This window comes from Ranitomeya variabilis, chromosome 2 (genome assembly GCF_051348905.1).
Source record: "Ranitomeya variabilis isolate aRanVar5 chromosome 2, aRanVar5.hap1, whole genome shotgun sequence".
NCBI classification, from domain to species: Eukaryota; Metazoa; Chordata; class Amphibia; order Anura; family Dendrobatidae; genus Ranitomeya; species Ranitomeya variabilis.
The window spans coordinates 611,870,374-611,897,659 of record NC_135233.1 but is presented as its reverse complement, the minus strand read 5'-3'; the positions used below and the strand labels follow the sequence as shown (position 1 = coordinate 611,897,659).

General features: G+C 40.4%; 1 protein-coding gene and 1 long non-coding RNA gene across 12 annotated transcripts in view; one reads left to right on the top strand and one right to left on the bottom strand.

Moving 5' to 3' along the window:
- The window catches only part of TSHZ3 (teashirt zinc finger homeobox 3), a 167,311-nt gene that overhangs the window by 52,500 nt on the left and 87,525 nt on the right, over window positions 1-27,286 (top strand). For 2 of the 9 annotated variants that reach the window (XM_077288727.1, XM_077288726.1), the window contains one exon: window positions 4,715-4,927. In XM_077288727.1, coding sequence (XP_077144842.1) covers window positions 4,828-4,927 — 100 coding nt within the window. In that variant the 5' untranslated portion in view covers window positions 4,715-4,827. Of the gene's footprint in view, window positions 1-2,417; window positions 2,552-4,714; window positions 4,928-10,716; window positions 10,816-11,124; window positions 11,146-25,917; window positions 26,053-26,786; window positions 26,960-27,119; window positions 27,263-27,286 lie in introns of those variants that run through there. The other 7 variants (XM_077288728.1, XM_077288731.1, XM_077288733.1 and 4 more) reach the window with 7 other exon arrangements.
- Window positions 6,784-27,211, bottom strand: LOC143807317 (uncharacterized). 3 transcript variants are annotated; one of them, XR_013221695.1, is made up of 7 exons: window positions 27,095-27,211; window positions 25,865-26,023; window positions 24,845-25,705; window positions 22,798-22,948; window positions 20,141-20,286; window positions 19,540-19,658; window positions 6,784-6,981 (listed from the first exon to the last, which is right to left on the bottom strand). It is a non-coding gene; the product is annotated as an uncharacterized LOC143807317 (long non-coding RNA). The 3 variants fall into 3 exon arrangements; XR_013221694.1 differs by lacking the exon at window positions 6,784-6,981 and adding an exon at window positions 14,217-14,889; XR_013221693.1 differs by lacking the exon at window positions 6,784-6,981 and having other exon boundaries at window positions 17,111-19,658.

Genomic DNA, 27,286 nt, shown 5'->3' with positions numbered 1-27,286 from the left:
GCTCTGCCATGCGCTCAAACTGTGGTTACCCCCCACATATGGGGTATCAGCGTACTCAGGACAAATTGGACAACACCTTTTGGGGTCTAATTTCAACTGTTACCCTTGGAAAAATACAAAACTGGGGGCTAAAAAATAATTTTTGCGGGAAAAAAAAGATTTTTTTATTTTCACGGCTCTGCGTTATAAACTGTAGTGAAACACTTGGGGGTTCAAAGTTCTCACAACACATCTAGATAAGTTCCATTGGGGGTCTAGTTTCTAATATGGGGTCACTTGTGGGGGTTTTCTACTGTTTAGGTACATTAGGGGCTCTGCAAATGCAATGTGACGCCTGCAGACCAATCCATCTAAGTCTGCATTCCAAATGATGCTCCTTCCCTTCCGAGCTCTGCCATGCGCTCAATCGGTGGTTACCCCCCACATGTGGGATATCAGCGTACTCAGGACAAATTGGACAACAACTTTTGGGGTCTAATTTCAACTGTTACCCTTGGAAAAATACAAAAATGGGGGCTAAAAAATATTTTTTGTGGAAAAAAAAAGAATTTTTATTTTCACGGCTCTGCGTTATGAACTGTAGTGAAACACTTGGGGTTCAAAGCTCTCACAACACATCTAGATGAGTTCTTTAGGGGGTCTACTTTCCAAAATGGTGTCACTTATGGGGGGTTTCAATGTTTAGGCACATCAGGGGCTCTCCAAACGCAACATGGCGTCCCATCTCAATTCCAGTCAATTTTGCATTGAAAAGTCAAATTGTGCTCCTTCGCTTCCGAGCTCTGCCTTGTGCCCAAACAGTGGTTTACCCCCACATATGGGGTATCGGCGTACTCAGGACAAATTGTACAATAACTTTTGGGGTCCATTTTCTCCTGTTACCCTTGGAAAAATAAAACAAATTGGAGCTGAATTAAATTTTTTGTGAAGAAAAGTTAAATGTTCATTTTTATTTAAACATTCCAAAAATTCCTGTGAAACACCTGAAGGGTTAATACACTTCTTGAATGTGGTTTTGAGCATCTTGAGGGGTGCAGTTTTTAGAATGGTGTCACACTTGGTTATTTTCTATCATATAGACCCCTCAAAATGACTTCAAATGAGATGTGGTCCCTAAAAAAAAATGGTGTTGTTAAAATAAGAAATTGCTGGTCAACTTTTAATCCTTATAACTCCCTAATAAAAAAAAATGTTGGTTCCAAAATTGTGCTGATGTAAAGTAGACATGTGGGAAATGTTACTTATTAAGTATTTTGTGTGACATATCTCTGTGATTTAATTGCATAAAAATTAAAAGCTGGAAAATTGCAAAATTTTCTAAATTTTCACCAAATTTCCATTTTTTTCACAAATAAACGCAGGTAATATCAAATAAATTTTATCGCTATCATGAAGTACAATATGTCACGAGAAAACAATGTCAGAATCACCAGGATCCGTTTAAGCGTTCCAGAGTTATAACGTGCAAACCACCCTTGGGGGTTAAGGGGTTAAGCTTGGATACACTGGATCAGCAGACAGTGTCACACATGCTAGGATTAAATGTTTTGGACCAGGCTTAGATACGCTAAGTCAGCAAATAGGCATAAATACACCAGATCAGCAGGCAGTATCATACAGGATAGACTTGGATACACCAGATTTTATAAGACTGTAACTAACTTTGATAAGCTTAGATACACACACTCAGCAAACAGTGTCATACTTTGATTTGCTTAGATGCAGCAGATTAGCTGATATAATCTGATAGGCTCAGAAACATTAGGTCAGGAAACAGTATCGCTCATGATCGGCTTAGATACAGTGAATCAGTGGAGTATATAACACTTGATAAGCTTAGATACACCACATGAGGGTATTAATTCACAGTGGATCAGCAGACATCACACATGATAGCCTTGGTAGGCCCCTATTCACATTCTATATTGCCCTCATTGTGACATTCGCCCCAGGAAAAACTGCCAATATAATGATAATAATTACATAATGTACTGTAGACACTCAATATATAAAAATCATGTAAACATTGCAGTAAAGACCAAAACTAAAAACATTGATACACCAGAATTGCTGTTTTTCTGTCATTGTTTTTCTCCCTCCCCCCTCCCCCCAAAAACAAAATTCAATAAAAAAGCATTCAAAGGTTATACAGTATGTAACCCAAATTAATATGATTAAAAACTTCAGCTCGGTGCACAGAATAACAAGCCCTCGCACAGCTCCATTGGCAGAACTTTTTAAAAAATGTGGGTCTCCAAAAATGGAGCCAAAAAAAATTTTTTTTTCTTTCTTTGTTTACAAACTTCAGAATTTTTTTTTCAACCGGTATGATTTAAAAAGTATACGTTTATATAAGTTTGAAACATTTCCTCGTTTGCAGGACATTTTATAATAAAGTGAGTGATGTACTACTTCAAAACTACAACTCGTCCTGCAAAAAATGAGGCCTCATACAGCGATGGCGAAAGAAAAATAATAAGGTTATGGCTCTTGAACATAGTGGAGGAGAAAAATAAAATATCTGCAGGTTTTTAAAGAGTAAATATTATTGGTAAGCTACTCTTGTCCTGTATCTTTTGCATTGTGCTCCCATTATCCACCCATTTGTAAGAAGATATGTGGTTAGTTGTCCAAGATGTTTGGAACAACTTCCTTGCCGAGTTCCTTGGAAATAAAGCTAGAAGAATTACAGCGATTACAACTTTTCTTTTTGAAAACTTCTTTCTTTGTAGAATTTGCCTAAAACTTTTGCACAGGTACTTTGTATACCCAGCTCCCGCTGACCTACCCATATACATAACATATAAGTGAATAGATTTCCATGCTGATAAATATTAAGAATTATTAACCCCTTCCCGACATCTGACGTTATAGTACGTCAGATGTCGGGTCCCCTGCTTTGATGTGCGCTCCGGCGGTGAGCGCACATCAAAGTCGCGACATGTCAGCTGTTTTTACAGCTGACATGTGCGCGCAATAGCGGCGGGTGAAATCGCGATCACCCGCCGCTATTAACTAGTTAAATGCCGCTGTCAAACGCAGACAGCGGCATTTAACTACCGCATCCGGCCGTGCGGCCGGATATGAGCGCATCGCCGACCCCCGTCACATGATCGGGGGTCGGCGATGCTTGTACATTGTAACCATAGAGGTCCTGGAGACCTCTATGGTTACTGATCGCCGGTGGCTGTGAGCGCCACCCTGTGGTCGGCGCTCACAGCACACCTGCATTTTAGCTACATAACAGCGATCTGATGATCGCTGTTATGTAGCAGAGCCGATCGGGCTGTGCCTGCTTCTAGCCTCCCATGGAGGCTATAGAAGCATGGCAAAAGTTAAAAAAAAAAGTAAAAAAAAATGTGAAAAAAATAAAAAAAATATAAAAGTTTAAATCACCCCCCTTTCGCCCCAATCAAAATAAATCAATAAAAAAAAAACCCAACCTACACATATTTGGTATCGCCGCGTTCAGAATCGCCCGATCTATCAGTAAAAAAAAAGCATTAACCTGATCGCTAAACGGCGTAATGAGAAAAAAAATCGAAACGCCAGATTTACGTTTTTTTGGTCGCCACGACATTGCATTAAAATGCAATAACGGGCGATCAAAAGAACGTATCTGCACCAAAATGCTATCATTAAAAATGCCAGCTCGGCACGCAAAAAATAAGCCCTCACCTGACCCCAGATCACGAAAAATGTAGACGCTACGAGTATCGGAAAATGGCGCAATTTTGTTTTGTTTTGTTTTTTGCAAAGTTTGGAATTTTTTTTCACCACTTAGGTGAAAAATAACCTAGTCATGTTAGGTGTCTATGAACTCGTACTGACCTGGAGAATCATAATGGCAGGTCAGTTTTAGCATTTAGTGAACCTAGCAAAATAGGCAAGCAAAAAACAAGTGTGGGATTGCACTTTTTTTGCAATTTCACTGCACTTGGAATTTTTTTCCCGTTTTCTAGTACACGACATGGTAAAACCAATGATGTCGTTCAAAAGTACAACTCGTCCAGCAAAAAATAAGCCCTCACATGGCCAAATTGACAGAAAAATAAAAAAGTTATGGCTCTGGGAAGGAGGGGAGCGAAAAACGAAAACGGAAAAACGGAAAAAGCTCCGGGGGTGAAGGGGTTAACAACCTGCAGAAACCTGTGAGTCTTCAGGCCTTGGCTGGGTACAGGTGTAAATTTTCCTAGTAACTAATGGCGTGTGAAGGACTTTATTTAGGTAATTCTCCATAATTCAGGGCATGAGGGTGCAGGTGTGCGTTTAGGAACAAAATATTACTACATTTATTTTAGACAAGGTCCTGAAAGCAACGTGTGAGCTTTGGGCAGACTCCATGTGACATTTCATGGGGACGTACATATCATAGACTGGTATAAAAGTAACTTAGAAGAACTGCCCATTCCAGATGTAGCTTCTATCTCTATTAGTAAGATCGATAAATACTAGAAAAATAAAAAGCCTGTTAATGTTCCTGGCTCTTTAAATTGCTCCCCTTTCTCTCCTGTGGTCTGATTGGGACAAAATGTAGTAAATGCTATCGGTCTTCTGTTTCTTTCTTTGTAGCTGGTTTATATGATTGATGCTTTATCCCTACACACATATAATTGCCAGGCTGTATGCAAGATATCAATAACTCTGCATAGCATTTATTATACCTAAGTATATAATCTCGGCGCACCTGATGTACTTTCCATTATTTCCACAGAAAGAAGACAAGTCCATCTGTTATGCTCTTATTAAAACCATACCGAAGGTTGCAGATGCTTCCCGGTAATCACAACAATGCGATGAGTACCCGTGGCGTACCCAGGTCGGTGTATGGACACACGGCACAATTATGGAACTGATGCATCCATTCGCCAGGAAATGACCTTTTCTTCCAGCACAAAAAAGACGAAAGGTTGCAAAACGTGTGAAAGTAAGTTAATACTTGGAGAAAGGCAATTTGAACATTCTTTTTTTAGGAGCTTAATGAAGTTTTGATCAGAATAGCACGCATTAAATGATATGTGATCCTGCAAAGGAGAAGCCTAGATGTGTCTGCTAAAATGAAAGGGAAGGTATCGGCTTTCAGGGTAATGAAAGGTTCTCCGTCTGCCCTAGGCCCCTTGTAAAAATGACCGCCACGTGCAGTGTTTAAGTATGATGTTCGGTCCACATTCAGATACACATGTGGAAGCTGATCAATGCCATTGTTGGATCCATTATGTCCCATCTCAAGGTTTTTTCTTTTAATTACTGTGAAATTGTATTTGTATTGGAATCTATACTTGTGTCTGAACCTTACAAATCAGTTTTTATTTCCTCCTTCACAGTATATTGGAAGGTTGTATCCTGTGCAGAGGTGTCAAACTGCATTCCTCGAGGGCCGCCAACAGGTCATGTTTTCAGGATTTCCTTGTATTGCACAGGTGATAATTTAATCACCTGCACAGAATGATTCCAGCACCTTGTGGAATGCTAAGGAAATCCTGAAAACATGACCTGTTGGCGGCCCTCGAGGAATGCAGTTTGACACCTCTGATCCTGTATATGGGCCAGAGGCAGCCAAAAAGTATGTAAGGTGAGGGAATGACAATCTACTTAATTTATTCTTTTTCATCATAAACCACAGGATAGAAAAATTGTTTTAAAACCAATATTCACCTTGAGACAAATTTTTATAAATGACGATATAAAACTGAATCATTTGTAAATTCTTTATTAAACTTGATTTCTACTAAACTGTTGGGTTTGAAGCAAAACCCCTTAAAGACTTTTCCTAAGTTATCAAGTTAAAGATTGCTAGTTGTCTGACCACGGGGACTCTCCCCAATCCCAAGAAGCACTTTTATTGTTACGACATAGTATAGCACCAACTGGTGTTCATTCTGTAGTAATGTGCTCGTCCACCTGTTGGGCTGAGCGCTGGTGGTTGCACATGCTCAGTTATTCACAGCCAGATCTCTGCATAGAGATCCTCTACTTCATGCAGAGCAGGCAGTAGAAACAACTTTATTCCTTCTGGTCAGGGAAGGAGGCTCCTTCTACAGCAGAAAAGAGGAGTATATCGTCAGCTGCCTTAGGGAGAAGAGGACTTGTTCTGTCCAGAGCTTGCCCCCATCAGCAAAGATTAGCGATGGCATGAAAAGCAAAAATAAATAAATTATATATATATATATATATATATATATATATATATATATATATCCTATTATATGTAAGATGATATAGTTATATAGATAATTGACAGTGCATTTTCCTAAATACTCTCTAAGTTTAATTCCTGTTTGGGGGATTGCGAATTTATAGTTTTTCAGGAGAAAAAAGCTGGATCTGTATTCCACCCTATTGGAAAGCTATATGTCAGTGTCCGACCCTTTAATGAGCTTTGCCATATGACTTAGGATTTTTAGTCAAATCAAAGTCTTCTCTTTAAAAAAAAAAAAAAGCACCCATCTGTACAGAGCCTTGTCAGAACTGAGCGGGGTACTTCTTGGCAAAGTGAGAGGCAATTATGGGGGAAGTGTTTCTTTTCGTGAGTTTGATGACCAAGGAATTTGGATACTTCTTTTTATTTGGGATCCGCTGTGGGTGACGGGGTTCACGGCTCTCACATACCCCACTAGTGTTATTGCATGACCTGTAGAAATACGTATACATTGCCCTGTTTCTCTATAGACTTTATACCCTGTTGTTCGTCAAATCTGTCCGTCCTGTAATGCAGTACAATACAGCGTGAAACGATTATGAAACAATTCCAACCCAAACGAAACAAATCACAACACAGGCTCGTCAGACAGGAAAGAAGTAAAAGTTTATTGTATTCACACACAACATTTTATACGATTTATTTTTTTATTTGATGTAGAAGTAATTTTTTAGGAACACCTATCGTCCGTGCAAATCCTGGCTTGAAACATTTGACGTCCTTTATTGTTTTCTTTATAAAACTTTTTGCTTTTAATGAAACCGAGAAGCTTGTCACTGAAACTGGAAAAGAAGAAAAAAAACAAAACAGAAAGCCAAACCAGAGAACAGATCTCTCTCTCATGAAAAAAAGCCTAGTAACTCCACCACAGAGCTGTACAGCCCGAGCCTCAGCCTTTGTAATCAGCCAACTTGGCAATTACATAGTGTTGTTCATTGATTTAAGTGTTTGTCAAGTGGGGAGTAGAGTTCATTCAAAATATATCCAGTTACAAATGAGAGACTTGTGATTCACTACAGAACACTCATTCACTCCCAGTCCTCCTCTACCTGAACGACTTAAAAGAGCTTTTCATCTGGGTGAAAAAAAAAAAAATCACTGAAAAGTCTTCCAATATACTCAGGTTTACTCAGCAGTGTTGGCCATAAGAACCCTAGACATCCAAGCGATAAGGAAGACTTGGGTATTGTGGCAGGGATTTTTGTTTTCTTTTAAAGGAAAATGATTCTTGCAATAATTATATACAAGATTTTGACACTAAAGGACAAGCAGCTCTGTAAATACTTTGCTTCGCAGCTTTTGCTGTTTTTTGCTCGGTATACAATACAGACCAAAAGTTTGGACACACCTTTTCATTTAAAGATTTTTTTCTATTTTCATGACTGTGAAAATTGTACATTCACACTGAAGGCATCAAAACTATAAATTTACACATGTGGAATTATATACTTAACAAAAAAGTGTAAAACAACTGAAAATATGTCTTATATTCTAGGTTCTTCAAAGTAGCCACCTTTTGCTTTGATGACTGCTTTGCACACTCTTGGCATTCTCTTGATGAGCTTCAAGAGGTAGTCACCGGGAATGGTTTTCACTTCACAGGTGTGCCCTGTCAGGTTTAATAAGTGGGATTTCTTGCCTTATAAATGGGGTTGGGACCATCAGTTGTGTTGTGCAGAAGTCTGGTTGATACACAGCTGATAGTCCTACTGAATAGACTGTTAGAATTTGTATTATGGCAAGAAAAAAGCAGCTAAGTAAAGAAAAACGAGTGGCTATCATTACTTTAAGAAATGAAGGTCAGTCAGTCCGAAAAATTGGGAAAACTTTGAAAGTGTCCCCAAGTGCAGTGGCAAAAACCATCAAGTGCTACAAAGAAACTGGCTCACATGAGGACCGCTCCAGGAAAGGAAGACCAAGAGTCACCTCTGCTTCTGGGGATAAGTTTATCCGAGTCACCAGCCTCAGAAATTGCAGGTTAACAGCAGCTCAGATTAGAGACAAGGTCAATGCCACACAGAGTTCTAGCAGCAGACACATCTCTACAACAACTGTTAAGAGGAGACTTTGTACAGCAGGCCTTTATGGTAAAATAGCTGCTAGAAAACCATTGCTAAGGACAGGCAACAAGCAGAAGAGACCTGTTTAGGCTAAAGAACACAAGGAATGGACATTAGACCAGTGGAAATCTGTGCTTTGGTTTGATGAGTCCAAATTTGAGATCTTTGGTTCCAACCACCGTGTCTTTGTGCGCAGAAAAGGTGAACGGATGGACTCTACATGCCTGGTTCCCACCGTGAAGTATGGAGGAGGAGGTGTGATGGTGTGGGGGTGCTTTGCTGGTGACACTGTTGGGGATTTATTCAAAATTGAAGGCATACTGAATCAGCATGGCTACCACAGCATCTTGCAGCGGCATGCTATTCCATCCGGTTTGCGTTTAGTTGGACCATCATTTATTTTTCAACAGGACAATGACCATAATCACACCTCCAGGCTGTGTAAGGGCTATTTGACCAAGAAGGAGAGTGATGGGGTGCTACGCTAGATAACCTGGCCTCCACAGTCACCAGACGTGAATCGAGATGGTTTGGGGTCAGCTGGACTGCAGAGTGAAGGCAAAAGGGCCAACAAGTGCTAAGCATCTCTGGGAACTCCTTCAAGATTGTTGGAAGACCATTCCCGGAGACTACCTCTTGAAGCTCATCAAGAGAATGCCAAGAGTGTGCAAAGCAGTCATCAAAGCAAAAGGTGGCTACTTTGAAGAACCTAGAATATAAGACATATTTTCAGTTGTTTCCCACTTTTTTTGTTAAGTATATAATTCCACACGTGTTAATTCATAGTTTTGATGCCTTCAGTGTGAATGTACAGTTTTCATAGTCATGAAAATACAGAAAAGTCTTTAAATGAGAAGATGTGTCCAAACTTTTGGTCTGTACTGTATATATATATGAGCAAAGGCTTTTCAGTCAAAATAATAATATTTATTAATTACATAACTAAACTAAATTTATAAAAGTAAAACACAGTGCACGGTAGCGATACATTTTTCATGGCACCCTTTTATGTTAAATGGTCGTCAGCAAAGTTTTGAGAAACTCTATGGTGCAAGTGAATATAACAAATTTTGCAATTAATCGTATTAGAGGAAACAAAATGTCCAGTTCTTCTCCCTCTACTTCCTAAACTGAAAAAATCTGTCTTGGGAGATGCAAAGAATTTTCAGTTTACTGACTAATCAGGTTACATGCTGTATGTAGAAGCCTATATAGTGGAGTGAATGAGAGGTAGAGGGATACACAAACAGATGTTGCTTCTTTCTAGTAAGTGTTTCATACCACTTCAGTGCTGAATAAAGCAAATAAAGTGACAAATAAAGCAAAATTAATTATATATCATCCATTAAAAAAAAATTATTTTTCTTTTAAGAAATACATTTTTAGTCTCAATTTCCTATAGAAATATTATTTTTTAATTTACAATATAGAATTATTTTTGCTTTATTTTTCAGGTTGCTTATTCATCAGCAGTTCCTCTAGTCTTATCAGTCCCTGTGGCCAAGAAAACTCGCAATCTAATTTCCTGATGTCAGATATTTTTGTAGGAAGCCAATAATACTATCAGTTTGTTTTTGGAAAATGGGAGGAATCTCACGCAAACACGCGGACAACATATAAACCCCAAGATTTTATGTGGATTTTACCCTTGCCCCCCTATGCTACAAAGCAGTGGTGATAACCACAGAGCTGCCCATATAAAATGCTATATGTTTCAGATAGTAACTATTGTTAAGGATTGATGCTTATAGTGGAGCTAATTATATGAAATATTATAATTATTCTGTGTATGTATTTTTTTCATTTAGAAGCTAAGTTTCTTAGCAGCTCAGGGCATTTAGTAGGGAGGTAGAAGGGTAAAACCTGGTGCTCTCAGATCTGTTTTTGCCATGATATCTCCAAGATATTCTATGCTGATCAAATTAGCTATGATAATTGCATAAAAACCAGCCGCTTTGTAAACTTTTCCGGAGATTTTGCATGATAAATATGATGCCAGAGGTAAAATGTTGCACATAACTAACTGGTATTAATGAGCAGAGGAGATGAGAGCGTCTGAACTGGCCGTCGACAACATTAACACTTTACTTGCTATCATTGTGGTGCTGCCATAAGTTTGAACTACCGGGTGACAACGGCCGGACTTTGTTTTTCGACGACTAGAACAAGGTAAATATATTAACTTCATTCTGATAGATTTCCCTATTTACTGGATGAGTCTGTTAGATGTCTCTTCTATCTATAGTGTCCTTTTATTTTTTTAAAATTGAAATAAGGTTTTAGTTTTTTAGATTTTATTTTAATGATCTTGAGTCAGAACTTGTCAGTACTTGCCTGTTAGAGCGCTGATAGACTTTAATATAGCCAGAAGATGACCAAACATAGCATATTTCCCATTTTCTTAGTGAACATCTCTATCTTAGTGACTAATATTCAATGTGCAAATTGCCTCTTCAGAGAAAAAGAGGACTTGAACTCTATAGAGCCACCTGTTGGTCTGGACTGAGGTCTAAGGTTTCTCCTTATGGAGAGTGACATACCAGCTGGCTTGTCAAGGTAAGGAGGCTTATTCGCCGTGCAATGCTCCTCTGGGAAATGTAATATGCAAATTGCCTCTTCAGAGAAAAAGAGGACTTAAACTCTATAGCGCCACCTGTAGGAAGTAGCGATCCTACAAGTCACAATCAACTCTTTAACGAGTCGTGCAATATGACTTAGGATAAAAGCCAAATCAGTATGTCAATTCGCAGACACGGTGTTTCGGGCTGTTGGCCCTCGTCAGTGCGAAGCATGAGAACTGATTTGGCTAGGTGAGAGGCTCTGGACTGGGGTCTAAGGGGTAACGTTTGTCCTTGTGGAGAGTGACATACCAGCTGGCTTGTCAAGGTAAGGAGGCTTATTCGCCATGCAATACTAATTTCTTCTCCGTAGCAATATTCTCCCAGCAGTCCAAATGTATTGTGATTTTGCAGTGTTTTGGAGATGAGCAAGTTATTTGTTCAACGCCAGAAGAACTTCAATATTTGTTTTTGGAATGTGATATAAATTAGCTCAATAATAGAGTTTTAATTTGCTAAAATGCATTTGTGGTCCAATTTGTATCCCTGTCTGCTTGGTCCTGATAGTGGACCATTTCTCTTTCTGTAAACTTTCCACCACAGCCAGGGAGCTCTCTGTGTGTAAGTGACATATGTTAGAGGGCTGGCTGTCTGTCTGGCTCATTTTATTTGCTAAGCCATCTAATTCAGACAGGATAGGGGGCTGGCTTAGCATATTAATGGAGCCCGACTTCCTGTCCCTTTATAAAAGTCAGAGACACTTCCACTATCACGCTGATGTAGTTGGAAATCAGACAATTAGAGATGGGGCAGATCGATTTGCAGGAACCGATTCAACAGCCACATTGGTAATGGGTGGCCACTGGCTGGAAGCCCTGAGAACTGCCTCCCAGCATCCATGGTTCTTTTGATTATCCAGCCTGGTGCAATGCCATCGTTGTGGCATGACAATCCTGAGATGTTGCGCCACGCTGGCTAGACAAAAGATGAGCCCCCGATGCTGTCAGATAATATTCGGTTATCAGAGCTCCTGTCCAGTGACCACAAATTGACATGTTCCCCCGGACTGGGTCCTGCAAATCTACTTGCACCAGCTGTACAGACAATCCGTGTAGTTTATAAATGTAAAGTATATGCGTAAATTAATTTATTTTACGTTTGGAAAACAATAACTTACTTGCTGTTGAATAACCCCTTTGTTGTCAAAACGGCAGAAATCTACCTCATGAGATGATCAAATGTTCCATTGTAATCTGTGTCTATCTGGCTTCTTGTGCTGAGTCTTGTAGTTCGTTTACAAATTGGTTTGCTTTTAGTTACTTTTTTAAAGCGGTTTTCTCACTGTTACATATTGCATTCATTGTATAGCTCATAAAAATGAAAAATGTTTGCCTTTTGGAATGGGAACAGTTGTGACATTTTACTTACATAGTATGGTGCCACCTACTGTTCATTGTCCACTTAAAGGGGTTGTCCAGTCCAAAATGATAAGCCTACAGTCACACAGAGTGACTCGCCACAATGAATCGCCACAACGCATGCACTGTGATCTGCAGGGATTCATCGGTTTCTGAGCTGGGACCAGCGTGTGTGTATGCATACTGCAGAGCAGAATCGGACTGGTAGGCACATCCTCGTGCCATACTCTTGTATGGAGTGAGGCCACGCCCCGTCTAGTGACACGGCCTACTATTGGGCGCGGACTTGCTCAATAGAAGTGTATGGAGCAAAGCTGCGCCCACTAGTCAGGTTCTGCCCGAAAGTATACATAACGCATATGTACCTGTCGGTCCCGGCTCAGAATCCGGCGAATCCATGCAGCGCACAGTGCATGCGCTAGAAAATTCAAAAGTCTGCAGTCACACAAAGTGACTGTAGACTTATGATTTTCAACCGGACAACCCGTTTGAAGAGCTGAGTGCTGGTAGACACACACAATCAGTCACCTCCACCTAATGAGTTGAGTGTTGGTGGACACATAAGCTCAGTCACATCCATTTAACAAGCTGTGTGCTTGTGGTCACACATGCTCAATGACCTCCATCTAATGAGCTGAGTGCTGATGGACATGCGCTTAGTTGCATCCACCTAACAAGCTGAATGGTAGTAGACACACACGCTCAGTTGCTCCAACCTAATGAACCAAGAGCTAATGGTCACACTATCAGTCACCTCCATCTAATGAGCTAAGTGCTGGTGGTCACACATGCTCAGTCACCTCCATCTATTGAGCTGAGTGCTGGGGGGTCACACATGTTCAGTCACCTCCATTAATGACCTGAGTGCTGGTGGTCACACATGCTCAGTCACCTCCATCTAATGAGCTGAGTGCTTGTGGTCACACATGCTCAGTCACCTCCATCTAATGACCTGAGTGCTGGTGGGCACACATGCTCAGTCACCTCCATCTAATGACCTGAGTGCTGGGGGTCACACATGCTCAGTCACCTCCATCTAATGACCTGAGTGCTGGTGGTCACACATGCTCAGTCACCTCCATCTAATGACCTGAGTGCTGGTGGTCACACATGCTCAGTCACCTCCATTAATGACCTGAGTGCTGGTGGTCACACATGCTCAGTCACCTCCATCTAATGAGCTGAGTGCTTGTGGTCACACATTCTCAGTCACCTCCTTCTAATGACCTGAGTGCTGGTGGGCACACATGCTCAGTCGCCTCCATCTAATGACCTGAGTGCTGGTGGTCACACATGCTCAGTCACCTCTTTCTAATGAGCTGAATGTTTTTGGACACACATGCTCAGTCACACCCATTTAACACTAGAAGTCCCAGATAGGGGTCATTTAACATTTCTACCTTTGTAACCCAGAGAACTCGAAATGTCTGGGACTTCTAGTGTTAACAAGCTAAGTGCTTGTGGTCACACATGCTCTGTGACCCCCATCTAATAAGCTGAGTGCTGGTGGACACACATGCTCAGTCACTCTTCCCACAGTCATGTCTTTCCATAATTATCCTCTGTTCTCTGCAGAACTGACAATAGGAACATCTTTCTGCCTGCTTGTCAGGTAAGGAGCAGATTCTCTGCAGTATATGCAAATGCAAAAGAGGACACATGGCACTGCTACTAAATGCTTCCGTCACCACCACTTTGATTCAAGCTGCTGTGTCTTAAGAGCCTGCAGGTGGACACACGGGTGGACAATCTGAAAGTCCATAATATTCCAAAGTAAAGAAAAGAGTAGAAGTGCACTCACCGGTCCAAGTTGGTTCTAATTAGGACCCGTTGAAGCGCAACAGCGTGAAACAGCCGTCGTCCTTCTATTCCACGTCCTCCCTATGTACCTGCACATGTATCAATAAAAGGACTTTTTTTGCAACTTGGACCGGTGAGTGCACTTCTACTCTTTTCTTTACTTTGGAATACCTCTGCAGTATATGGCAGCATAGATGAGGAGACTCCTACAATGGAAGTATTAAGTGACTAAAAAATTGGCTGCCAGAGGGGGAAGGATTCTGTACCGAGCAGGCACCCAGCAGCATTAGGGGGTCTACATTGATTCAAAAAATACATAGTTTTTTAATTTTCTGCTGGAATCACTATTGATTACTTTACAACACCTATCAGCCCCTCCGCATTTTTGGTATTGAAGCACCACTCTGTTTCACTGCTGTAGTGGTATCACTAATCCATGTTCCTTTCCCCCTAGTAATATACTTACCAGTCGCCGTCTTCAGCTCTTCTCACCTTTTAATGAAAGTCACCAAACGTCAGCTGATTATTTGTTAATTATTATTAGATGGGGTTGTCTTGAGGTTTGCTGGGACCTTCAGTCCTTCCAGAGCTCCAGAACTTGTCAGCTTTTGTGTAATGTCATCCTGTGTGGAGCTCAGGAAGACCCTGGAGTGCATACACCGTGCACGCCGATCAGTTTACAATAGCACGACGTGTGCTCAGTCTCTGGACTTTTGGCTAGGAGAGATGACTATGCCTCGGTTTATGTGCATTCTTCCCTCGTCTCCGGTGTTTAGTCTTCCACTAGTGGTCACAGCCGGTACAACACTTGGTTTGGAATCTGCCTTCCCAGTCAAGTTTTACTCCTCCACTACCTGGCAGCTTTGTGATTAGTGATATCAGTCCTGCTCACATACCATAAACCCTCCATATAACATGGCGCATTGTCCTTTATTATTATTTGCTACGATCCCTTTATTAACGACATTTGCCGAATAAACAATGACACAAATATTGCCATTGTGAGCTATGCACATGTACAGATACAGCAGAGCTAAGTTTGTCATCCTGCATGCTTTTCTTGATTTTTCAAGCTGCAGGTAATCCTTCTGTTATTTTATGACCGGTTAAACACAACTCCTCTATACAGTACGTGTTCGTGCCCACGATGAGCTTTCCTGCCTCAAAAACGTAGCGTCCTACAGATCTAGCAAAGTGAAAGGGATGTACACAAATCTCCTGCCCTCTGTGCTTCTTTTTGACGCTCCGTAATCTGACCTGCGGTGCCTTATTTAAGTCCGCAGCATGTCAATTTCTTGTGCTTGTGCTGGTACGCCGCGTTTTCTGCACGGATTTTACCCCTAAACATGTATTAGATGCGGAAAATCCACAGCAACAAATTGCACATGCGTTTTTAGTGTGTTTCTGCAGCGGAAAAGCATAAAAAACGCATGTAATCCGCAGCAAAGTATATCAATAAAGTTTTGACGCAGCAAAAAAACAGGACGTATCAAAAATAAAGCAACTTTTTTTAAAGCATGAGACAAAAATCGCAGCGATAAAAACACATGTTAAAAAAAAAAGTAATTTATATAATCAAAAACATAAAAAATGCACTAAAAGCGCATCGTGGGGACGTAGCCGTACAGCCATGACACCCATAGCTCACCACCCAATGATCTGAGCTCAGCTCAGTAGATCCCTGGGGGATCTGGGTCTTGACTTTGCAATCGAGGCAGGTAAATCTTGCTGCAACAAGCCTGTCTGAAACCATCTTTAGGCCATGTTGCTTTTTTTTTTACGATGATGAAAACCTTCCACGTTTAACTGTTCTACGAGGAAGCATGTTCATATGTGATGACCAATTTCACACCTGTGATGCGCCACCCTGTGATGATCTGGGGGGTCTGCAAAAGTGACCGGTAAATCAAGTTTTTCGGATACCATACTAACAGTATCGGATTGTGCAGTCAAACAGCGCCGCTCTTTTATGTGCCCCTTGATGCAATTTTTTAGGCTGTCTGGTTATTAGAGAAGTATATAACAGATATATTTCTTTTGTACTTTATCCTCAGATTTGTCAGAGTGCAGAATGGAAACTATCTCTCCGCTACATCAGATTGTGATTGACCTGAGGAATCAGTTGGTTTTTTTTATGTACTAAAAATTACGGAAAATTTAGTAGACATGCGTATAGTATGTAATATCACAAAATGAAGGGTACAATTTGCTGCAGCTGCAACAGTCGGACATGGTGTGGGCCTTCTGATGGCGCGTTACTATTGAAAATGGAGGAAATTTGGTGCCCGGCAGCGTAAAACTTTGCGTCATTTACCCCCTAATCTGCAAGTCTTACGTATCCCCCCTTCTACCTGTGGTCACGGGATGTACAATAATGTGGTAACGTGTCATTATCAATAGCAAAAACCCCTAAAAATGTCATGGAGGTCAGTATTAACCCTTTGAATCCCAGTGTGTTCATTATGTTATTTTATTGTACTTTTACTGCCGGGGTAACGAGGTTAGCCATAGAAGGGTGCTGCTGAAAAGCCTTGTTAAATGAGCATTGCTGCCCCTTTGTGTACTTATTAAAGGCCATGTTAATTAACATAACATCTATAGAGAAGGGGCCCGGGCAGTGTTGCATGGCCCATTACAATTAAGCAGCAGACTTCATCAAAAAGTCTCCTTTTTTTGTAATTGTTTATCAAAATGAAGCTTACGTTTTTTTTTTTACAGGTGAGAATTTTTTATTAAATATGAGTATTACCTACTAATTAATTAGTAGTTGTATTAATTTTTTTTTTATTAATGTTTACTATAGTTTGGGTTTAGTCAGGTTACAATAAATCTATATAACACATGAACTACACAATATATAAATACATATGGGGTGTGGTATTACTACGCCTAAAAAATTAGTGTGTGTAATATAGATATATATTTAAATAAATAAAGAAATAATATATATATATATATATATATATATATATATATATATATATATATATATATATATATATATATATATATATATATACATACATGTATGTATTGCAATTATTTTAGGTGTATTAATGGGTTCAATGTCTGCCAGTGTACATGCTTCCATCTATGGAGGAGATCAATAAGCTGAATACACTTTAATACATAGCAAGGGCTAAAATATAGGAGCATTAAACGACGGCTCCCAGCTAATATATAACCCTGCAGAGGTCTTTTTTTTCCAGTTACTTGCAGGGCAATCATTCAGTTTTATCTGATTTTTTTACATTACTTTTTTTTTTTTCCAGCAGTCATTACATTTTTATGGTTAAATTGAGGAAATTAGATAAATACGCTTCAAAACAATCAAATAAAAATAAATATATAGATATTATTTTCCTGTTAAGCGCATCCCAGATTATTGCACTTTTGAGTATCATGATGCAATGTGTGCGGAGAAATAAGACGGGAATTAATAAGAGGCCAAAAAAAGGGTGACACATAAGCTGAGAAATGGGTAATTATAAAAAAAAAGAAATATTCTAAAAACAAGAGCCCCTTGTAAGCGAGGACTGCGATGTACGATAACGTACCGTGTATTTTTTTTTTTTTCTGTTCGTTCCCACAGTGTCGGGAATAGATACTTATGTAGCAGGTGACCAATAAAGAATAATGTGTTCTCGTCTGCCACGACCTTATTTAAATGAAGACACAGGATGAATAATTTATTGCAATTTATTATGTACACGGCCCGTCCTCATTGGCTTCTGACTATATGTGAAATCGCTGTTATGGGTTCGTTGAGACACCTGCCTTGGAGGACCCATCTCGCATCATAGACAATTTATTATTTCCGGGAGGGGGGCGCAATATGCATTGCTTGATTGTAATTATATCATTTAAATATTTTATTAGAGACAACAAATATGATTAATTCTTAATAGAAAAAAAAAAAAAGCACACAAGTCAGGTGGATCTCCCTGGCAATTAAATCACGCTTAAAAAACATTTATCTTCTATCTGCATAATAATCCGGCGATTCCATGTGGATTTGGTTTTATTCTAACGCTGAACGATGATTATTATCTTCTATTATATACAATATTCCTGCCTTTTTTTTCACTTTTTTTTATTATTTCTTTGCCGAATGCAGTCGAAATAAACGTTAACATTACAATAAGGTAATTAAGTTAATTAGCGAATAATTGAAATACGGTAGCTTCGGGAGATCGGAAGCAATGCTGGAACTTGTGTTCCCCCTGCAGCTGTACGGTGTGAAGGAATGTTCTTAGTACAGAGCAAGTGAGTGTTACTACATATATATATATTTTTCTCCCGTTTAGTGCGGTCCGATCTGCCCAGCCATTGTGCGAGGGACCCATTGGGAAGATTCACGGTACAGTCAGGTAATTAAGCGACGCTTTCTTGCGATCTAATGCTTCCATTAGCGATCAGCAATCGATATCATTAGCGTATTACAGACTAGTTGGTAAGTTTACACAAAAGTAAAGCTGCCAATTAAGCCGTTTAATTATGCCTCTGTGTTCTGCATCATCAGTACTGAGATAGCTCGGCGTCTGACTCCCCCAGCCCCCCTCACATTTGGACGATAATTTGAGAGGATGGACATCAAACACCCGGATTGCTGCACTCATAAGGCCATTGTAGTGTTACAGGGTGTTAATTGCATCTAAATCTTTCACTTTTGAGTTCCATTGACCAGTCGTCATCGTCGATTGATACCAGCGTTAACCCTTCGCTTTTCACCGATACGCGCTGCCGAATTCACCAGGAATGTACATTTTATATAAAAGTAGTCATTTGGCCATAGACATAGGGGTAACATTTAGGGAGCAGCAGCTAATGGCAGTCATTAATATTAATTATGCCCTGTAAATTAATTATAATGTTATCTCTATGTAATAAGCATCTATCTGTATCAGATTCAAGCGTTCTAAAAAAAAAAACTGCAAATGGAATTTATTAATATTAAAAGGTAGGGGATCGTCTCCTGGACAATTCCTTAAAGTGTGGAAATTTGTAAAAAAACATTTTATTAGAGTTTTGCCCAAAGATCTGCAATGAAATGAATCTTAAGGCAGTTTTGACCTTGAGTGACCTTGGAAGTTTTTATAAGGGAAGTTTGACTTTCAGACACAGGTACATGTGTATGTGTTTATGTATTTCCTTTTTTTCCCCTGTATCATATAATACATAGAAGGACTTTGCTACATTTGACGTTATTTTACCTAAAGAAAATCAGTGAAGTTGTTTTTTCTTTATTTCCTAAAATGATAAAATATCTCTTGATTAGAGATTCGTCTCAGAACAAAAAAAAAATCTTACAGGTTTTGCATTAATGGATTTTGATTGACCAAATAAATTACTAATGAAATCACCAAGTAAATATCATGGCAGGAAAATGGTTAAAAAGGCCTTCCTGCTTTGGTGACCAGCATAATATATCCCGGCAGCTGGCACTTGTAGTTCTATACAGTCACAGAAGTAGTCTCATGCCCCCTGCTTCTTTTTTTTTTTACCTGCAGTGGTCAGATTGTAAACTTTACAAGAAGTTGTGTAAGTCCGGTCTGATTCTGCCTCCCATTCACACCGTTCAGGGTCCGCAGTATGTCGAAATTGGAGAATTTACAGACTGCATCTGGATTGTTACAAAAAAACGAAGAGGAGGGAAAAAATCCAGAGCGAATTAACTAAACAAACTTTGCTGCTGTGCAAATTTTTACTTAACAAAACAATTTACATTCGAGCGAGACTTAGCCAGGACTTAAACCCTTTGTATAATATGAATTTAAGAGGCCGGAGGGAGACACTTAGGAGCAAACTCTTCCGCTTCTTTCACTTTAGAATTGTGTTTTTTTTATTTTTATAAGCAGTAAGCAGTCGCATACATTCATATGTACATATACGTAGACGTAATTACCGGAATAAATAAAAATAGAAAATTTGCACACATAATTGTGGCAGCGACAGTTTAGCCAATTTTCAGTATAAGCGTGTTGTGAATAAACAAAGTTTTAATTACAAGTAAATATCATTTATTCAGAGTCAGGGAAAAAAAAAAGGAATCACAATATTTAGTGTTTGTTGTGAAATGAGAATGTTTCTTATGGCTGATCATACCTTGCTGATGTAGAGGAGGAAGCTAGCAATTCCTGGCTCCCTGCAGGATATTTTTTTTTTTACTTTTGGACTTCTAGCCTTGTGTGGATAACATGACTTGGGACCTCTGGTCTGACGTGTCAGGGTTACTGTGGATCCAATCCATCCTGAATAATATAGGGAGGATTTTATGTTATAGGCTAGATTCCAGATCTACTGATTGCTCACATCGACCATATATCTCACAGGTCCGAGCACATACAAAGTGACAAGATACTGGACATTTCACTTTTGCATTGCCCACATGGACAATTCTGGGCCAAGGACTGTAAAGCTACTAACAAGAAAATAACTTAAAGTCGCCTTTCACCCCCAGAAGAGAATTATTTTCTTTATTATGTGTGATTACGAAGACAGGAAGTGATAACCGCATACAGCGCAGGTCTTCCAGAAACTTCTGCCAGTTGTCCCATGCACTTGCATAGAGTACGCACCCACATTCTGCAGATATTACCCTATTCGGGTGTATGGAGCAGATTTTCAGTGGCAGACATTACTATCCTTATTGTAAAGATGGGATCTGCTCAAGATCCTATGGCTTCTGATTGGCAAACCAAGTCTTGATCTATACAGAATACTCCTCTGCCTACCACCTTGTCATTTCTAAACATGCTATCTGTAAGGTTTATGTGGCATTAATCCCCCAAATAAAATTAAAAAAAGTGAACAAGAAGTCAATATAAATGACTATAAATCTATAAAAGCTCGATCTAAGAACGGCCATAAAAGTGCTTCACATTCCATAAGACCCATGATAATGTGTACACAGCACTCCGCCAATTACTCCTCCTCCTCCTCCTCCAGATCCCAGAACTTTACCAGGAGGAGGAGACAGAACTGTTGCTAATTAATCTGCTCATTACCGTGCTGATTGATGACTGCTTTATTGGTGCTATGATTTGGGATAGAAGCAGAAGCAGGACACTGGCCTCATAGAGAGGTCTGGGAGATTTTCTATCTATATATTTTAATATTATTATCATTCACATGTTACAAAGATTTTGCACTTGCATCCTACTATTGTGAGCGAGACAACTGTCCATCATGATTGCTAATTATTTCTAGGTGTCAGGAGCATTTCTCTACAGCCATTAATCATGCGGAGGTCATCCAGGTCGGCTAATGATCTTTTATCAGAAATATTTTCTGCATTAATGACAGGCCGTGCAGTTTTTTTTTTCTATAACACCTTCTGTATTCTAGCACGTCCCTCCTCGGAAGTGTCGGTGTCTCTATAAATCGTGGGGAGGGAAGTTTGCACAAGCCTCACATGGTCTCCAGCGTCTGTCTATAGTCAAATTGCAATTACAGAAGGCTCAATAAGGAGGCCACTAATGACCGGATGATGATGTCTTCTGCCCGTCCCAGGCTGGACTTTTACATTTCACACAATCGCACACATGATACTATAATACAACCTCTTCATTTACTCTTCTCTCTCACACACACGACTGATGACTGTGTACAGCGCTGCGGTATAGGCTAGCTGCGGGGAATAGGGAAAAATGTTCTGTGGACGGCACTGCAGAAGACATCAATAAGTATAAGATAAAATGGGAACATCTGCATCTCTGAATACATTCTCAGCACTTTAAATAAGAGCATTACTGGGAAACCTCATTATTATGATGGATCTAATTCTACCACCTACTGTGTATCTATATATTGTCATACTGCAACATCCTCTATCTTCTATCTATATGTCCATCTTTGTCACCTATCTCATATCAATATCGATTCATATTTCTTACTATCTCTAGTATCTTCAGTATCAATCATTATCAGCATCTATCGTATAAATAGTTGCTGATCTATCAATTCTCTGCTCATATAGACTAAATAAATCCATATTGGGTGAAATTTTGCCTCCTTTTCAAGACGTTTTCAATAATATCAGTTTAACCTCTGGGTCATAATCATCATCCCTGCGATACGTCCCCACGACAGGTCACGGTGCACTCGTGATTTTCCTATAGTATTAGCAATTTTAACGTAACTGATTTAGGAGAGCGTTCCTGATAACGTGTTTGATTTCGAGGAAGGTAAATGATATACGGATTGATGTACATCACATCACCGTAGCGAAGATTCACATCACATCTTCATTTATAGATATTTTTGTTTTGGAAACTTTGCTGCTTAAAGCTCGCACACAGAGAGATTAAGAAGAACTTCTGCTTCTTCTGTATAGGACAGTGATTCGATTTCGGGCTGGAAATCTCTCTAATTGTGCTGGTCTGTTCAGGTTATCATAAGGAGGTTTATAAAGTATTAGGTTTTATCTGAATTAGCTGAGGATCAGCTAAAAGAAAAGAGCGGGGAAGAAGTTGTAGTGGCATATCTATACACATTCTATGAGCAAAATGCACAACGCCGAGAAGATAGAAATAAGCTGTATGTCCTTCAGTAATAAGGATGCAAAATATCACGACAATTATTCACTCTCTGCTCCTATTCCAACAGCGAGGTGTCTGCTAAGATCAGTCATTCATATTAAAGGGAAAATCCGGAAGGATGGATATTAATATTATTATTGATAATTCCCATTCTACATCTGCAGCAACAATTCTATCGAGTGTCTGCAAGAAAAGAAAACTTACAAAATGATAGAAAATTACCTTTAATATATAGAACGATCCTGCAACTACAATGCTTGCAGAGTGGAGTTCCTAGTTACCTCTCTGTACAATTATTTCCTCCCTGCCCCATCAAACATGCTGCCACCGTCCGGGTCCACGTCATCTTCCTAATTATTTGGTGAGCCACTCTCTGCAGGAGAAGTCAAAATTTAGTCTCTTTGCTTACGTTGTCGCAGCCATTGTTAATTGCTTCATTGTCTTACAAACACATCTATTTTTTTTTTTTTTACTTTAGCTGCTAAGACACGTGTTAACTTTTAAGGAAATTCTCTCCAAAATAAAGGGGAAAAATAGCTGATAATTTTGGTAGCGCTTTCAGTTTATAATAACGTCACCAAATTGAAGCAATGAAGTATTCAGAATTTGCTTGTATTTTGGAATTAAACGATCAGTTCTTCTCTTTGATTAGACCTCAAATGGGCATTGTAACATGTCTGTAAAATGTATAAAAATGGACGATACTCATTGTAATACAATTAAAAAGGATTCTGCACTTTTTAACTGAAGCAGCACAAGTTTCATCCATGCAACTTAAATAGAGAATGAGGATAGAACGTACACATAATAACCCTGGTAGTCTCTGTTGGCCAAATACATAGAATAAAATGCATTTGACATGCATATTTTATATATATATATATATATATATATATATATATATGTGTATATATATATGTGTATATATATATATATATATATATATCTGCAACATATTTACCTAGTAAAAAAGAAAAATAAAGCAGAAGGAAACTCTAGAGAAAATAATAATGTTCAATGGCTTTTACCACCCACCTCTTGACATATTAGGCTTTACAGCTTGGATGAGGGCATGCAGGTTAGGGGCTTGTGAGATCCCTGTAAATCAGGGGGGTGTCCAGGTTCTTGTAGATTAGGCAGCAGAAGTGGATGCTTATTGATTTTCCTTTATAATACTTAGGGTAATGTAACGGTCTGAAGAAGGATAAAGGGTCCTGTGTGTCTAATGCAGGTGCTGACCTTGCCACCTCTCAAATAAAAGAGAGCAAAAAATGGATGATTATTAATCTAATCAATACAACCCTCCCTCTCCACCATGCACATATGTTCCTTATTATTATCATCATCATAAAATGGCTTTTATTTTCTTGGTCTTTTGTCAGTACGGTCTATGAGCAGACAGCGCTTTACTGGACTGTATGTGGGGGCGATATTTACCGACGTGGAAGTGATAATCTATAGGAAAGGATTAGGTAATATGTGGTGATTAATAAGTAACGTAGCAGAGGGGGTTATACGAGGCAAATAACAGGATTAACAGAAGTTGTGAAACTTTACAAAAATAAAGTAATAATGTTCAAGATGTAAATGAAAATAAATCGGTACACGATAGGCAATGGGTATGGCTCGTCATTTACTTTTACTCTACACAATTACGATATCTTTGATTGCTCCAAATACTTTTCTTTATACCAAAAACTGAGACAAAATGGTCTTTACTGGGTTATTTCTAGTATCCAAATTCACTAATAATAAACATTTGCAACTTGATCCACACAGCTTGGGCAAGGCTATGTGTCCATGTGTTTTATGGAGAATAAAGTGCCATAATTAGAGGGATTAAATGTAGCACTGGTGTTTGTGTGGACTATGGGGGGGTGGGTGTGTGGGGTTCGAGGTGTCCTGTCTGTATCGGGGAATGGGAAGTTAGTAGGAGAGTAAATCCAGGCTATTTGGCAGCGGCAGCAGCAGTGTGCAGGCGGAGAGCCCCCTCGGCTGGGCTGTGTGGCGGTGCAGGGTCCCACAGTGAATGGCAGCCTGTGTGTGTGTGATGTGTGGTGCTCTCAGAGTGCAGCAGTGTGACACTGATGGATGAGCCAATGGTTAGACGGACAGATGTTAGGGCGGATCTAAGACTATGCAATGCCAAACCAGCAGATAGAACAGAGAGAGGGAGGGAGGCAAGAAGGAGGTTAGGCTGCAAAAATCCCGATTCCTTGAAAATCACCTAATCCTGACAGACAACACACTGGATGTGGAAAGCATTTACCTCTCCGCAGATCACACCCTGGCTCCTCTGATCACCCCTCAACAGCAGCACCCCAGACCTCTGGCATTCAGCAGCAGCATCTTACCAACTCACCATCCTCTCCTGTGACTGCAATTTTTGTTTTGCTTTTGCTTTTAAATCCCCCATTTTCCAGAGCATTTCAGGAAGAAGAAAAAAAGCTGCAATATTTTTTTTTTTTTTTTGGGGGGGGCATCAGTTAAGAAGATCAAAAGAATATCTAAAAGAAAAAGAAAAGAAAGAACTTCCAAGTCCTGAGAACAGCAGCATTTCTGCAAGTTGGTGGGGAAAGCAGTCTTCTTGTTGTGCCTGTGAATGCAGCATGTGAAGAAGAAACATCTGCAGAGAGAAGGAGGCTTTTGGAAATATCCCAGGTCCTGAAGGATGGGGGCAGTAGGAGATTTTTTGATCTTGTAAGCTCATCCTCTCGCTCTTTTTTTTTTTCCTCTCTCTTCCCTGTAAACTGAAAGTAAAGGGCACAGAGCTACTGGTATCTGCTGGAGATCTGGAGAGAGTGCACAAGGCGCCTGGGACTTGGAGTGAAGCCTGTGATTTGCTGCTGCTGTCATGAAATATCTATTAGCCACACAAAGGGGGGAAAAAATTGCAATTGGCAGCCAAGAAGGTGTTTGGCAATAGCTTGCAGTCCAGGCTCAGAGAAGACAGTGCTAGGAAAGAGTCCATCCCTCTCTGATGTGAACAGGATTCCAGCCAGGAATGCGTAATCGAGCTCCCTGCGCATCGATCCTCTGTACTTCTGCCTGGGGTTCCCTCCTTGTGAACCTGGATCCATGTAATCCACAGCTCCCACATATCAGATCCTGGACATCAAAGTCTCCCGCTCTGAGAAAACAAAAGGGCGTTACAAGATCCAGTTCATAATACTAAAAAAAAAGAAAGGGATCTGATGTTCCAGAGCTTTTCTGTGATCACAAGTAATATTCTAATAGAAAAGACACACACACACAAAAAGACAACAGAGAATCTAGTTGTGTTTCTCACCGATCAATCTTGATGCGCACTAGAAAGAAACTTGTAGGGCTTCCCTCGAACCTCCAGATCCCTCTTACTGAGCCATTTTGGGATTGCACTGGGAAACAGGAAGGTGCTCGCTGTCAATCATGCGTTGATCTGAGGACGTGGAGAAGCATCGCCGCTCGCCTGGCCCGAGAACAATAACACATTTTTTTGTAAGTACATTCATTCTCCCCCCCCCCATTTTATTTTTTCTTATTGTTTTCCACTATGAAAAATGGTCTGGCGAAAGTAAAGTTTTCTGGCTGCAGTTCTTACAATGTCCTGGTAGCTCTTTATTTCCCCCCTCTTTCTGTGCTGATAGCTGATGCATGCTTTCTGCTTGCTGGAATGTGCACAGCCACAAAGTGAGGGTATTCAGGGGTCAGCAGGGGGGTGACGAGTCTGCATGTGGTCTGGGGTCTTGGCAATCACACATACTTTAGGATAAGGCCTCCAGCAGCATGCTGGGTTCTGGAAGTGGCCTGAACTTAACTCCATGTAAAAAAGAAAAAAGGGGGGAATGTAGGTAAGGCGTGTCTGTAATGGGAATGTTGTGACTTTCCAGTGCAGGCAGCCAGGCAGATACTGGGAGCTGTGACAGCCTATTCCTGTCTCATTGTAGAGCATCATGCATGAGAATGGTCCCAGACACAGTGTAGGTATAGGTGGGTGTCATAGGGTTCTCCCAATCTGTAGGATTAAAGGGGGCAGCACCGCACTGCTATAGAGTCTCCTCTGCCTATAAATGTGTGTTCTGTCTGCACAGGGCTCTGAAGGAGTTAATGAGACAGAGCCGGATGTGTGCGTACACTTTGTCAGACACTGCCTCTTTGTAGCAGCACAGATACGAGTTAAGGTGACAGAGGCCACTTCATCTGTTGGTGCTGGCATCTGCCCCTTACACTGTGGGCCATGAACAGTTAATCTGACAGCTACCCTCTGCATGGGGAGCATGCACTTTATGTGGCCAGGAGCTGGGCATGCTCATCTATAGGGAGATGTGGGAACATCTGGACGTCAGCTAGTCGGGTCCTCTCTTGTCCTAGGAGCATGCACTTCATATGGCGGACTGTGCGCATGGTAAACACGGTGTATGGGCAGGGGGAGACAATACCCGACCACCCAGAGAGGACTGAGCTCCCTGCGAGAAGTGCCCAGCACTTATATATATAGCTGTGGCTGCTGAGAATGCAGCGCACCTCCTGGCATACGTACCGTGGTGTCACCTCCAGTCCGTGTGCAGCCGTTGTGTGCAGGGACGGAAGGGTTAAGTGACAGCCTCCCCGTGTCTCTGCTCCGGGCTGCAGTCCCAGCGCCCTGTGTGTGTGACAGGAAGGAGTTAAGTGACAGCCCCCGTGGGTGCCGAGTCTCTCGGAGAGGAGTGTGAGTGACGCCTCAGCAGCTCTC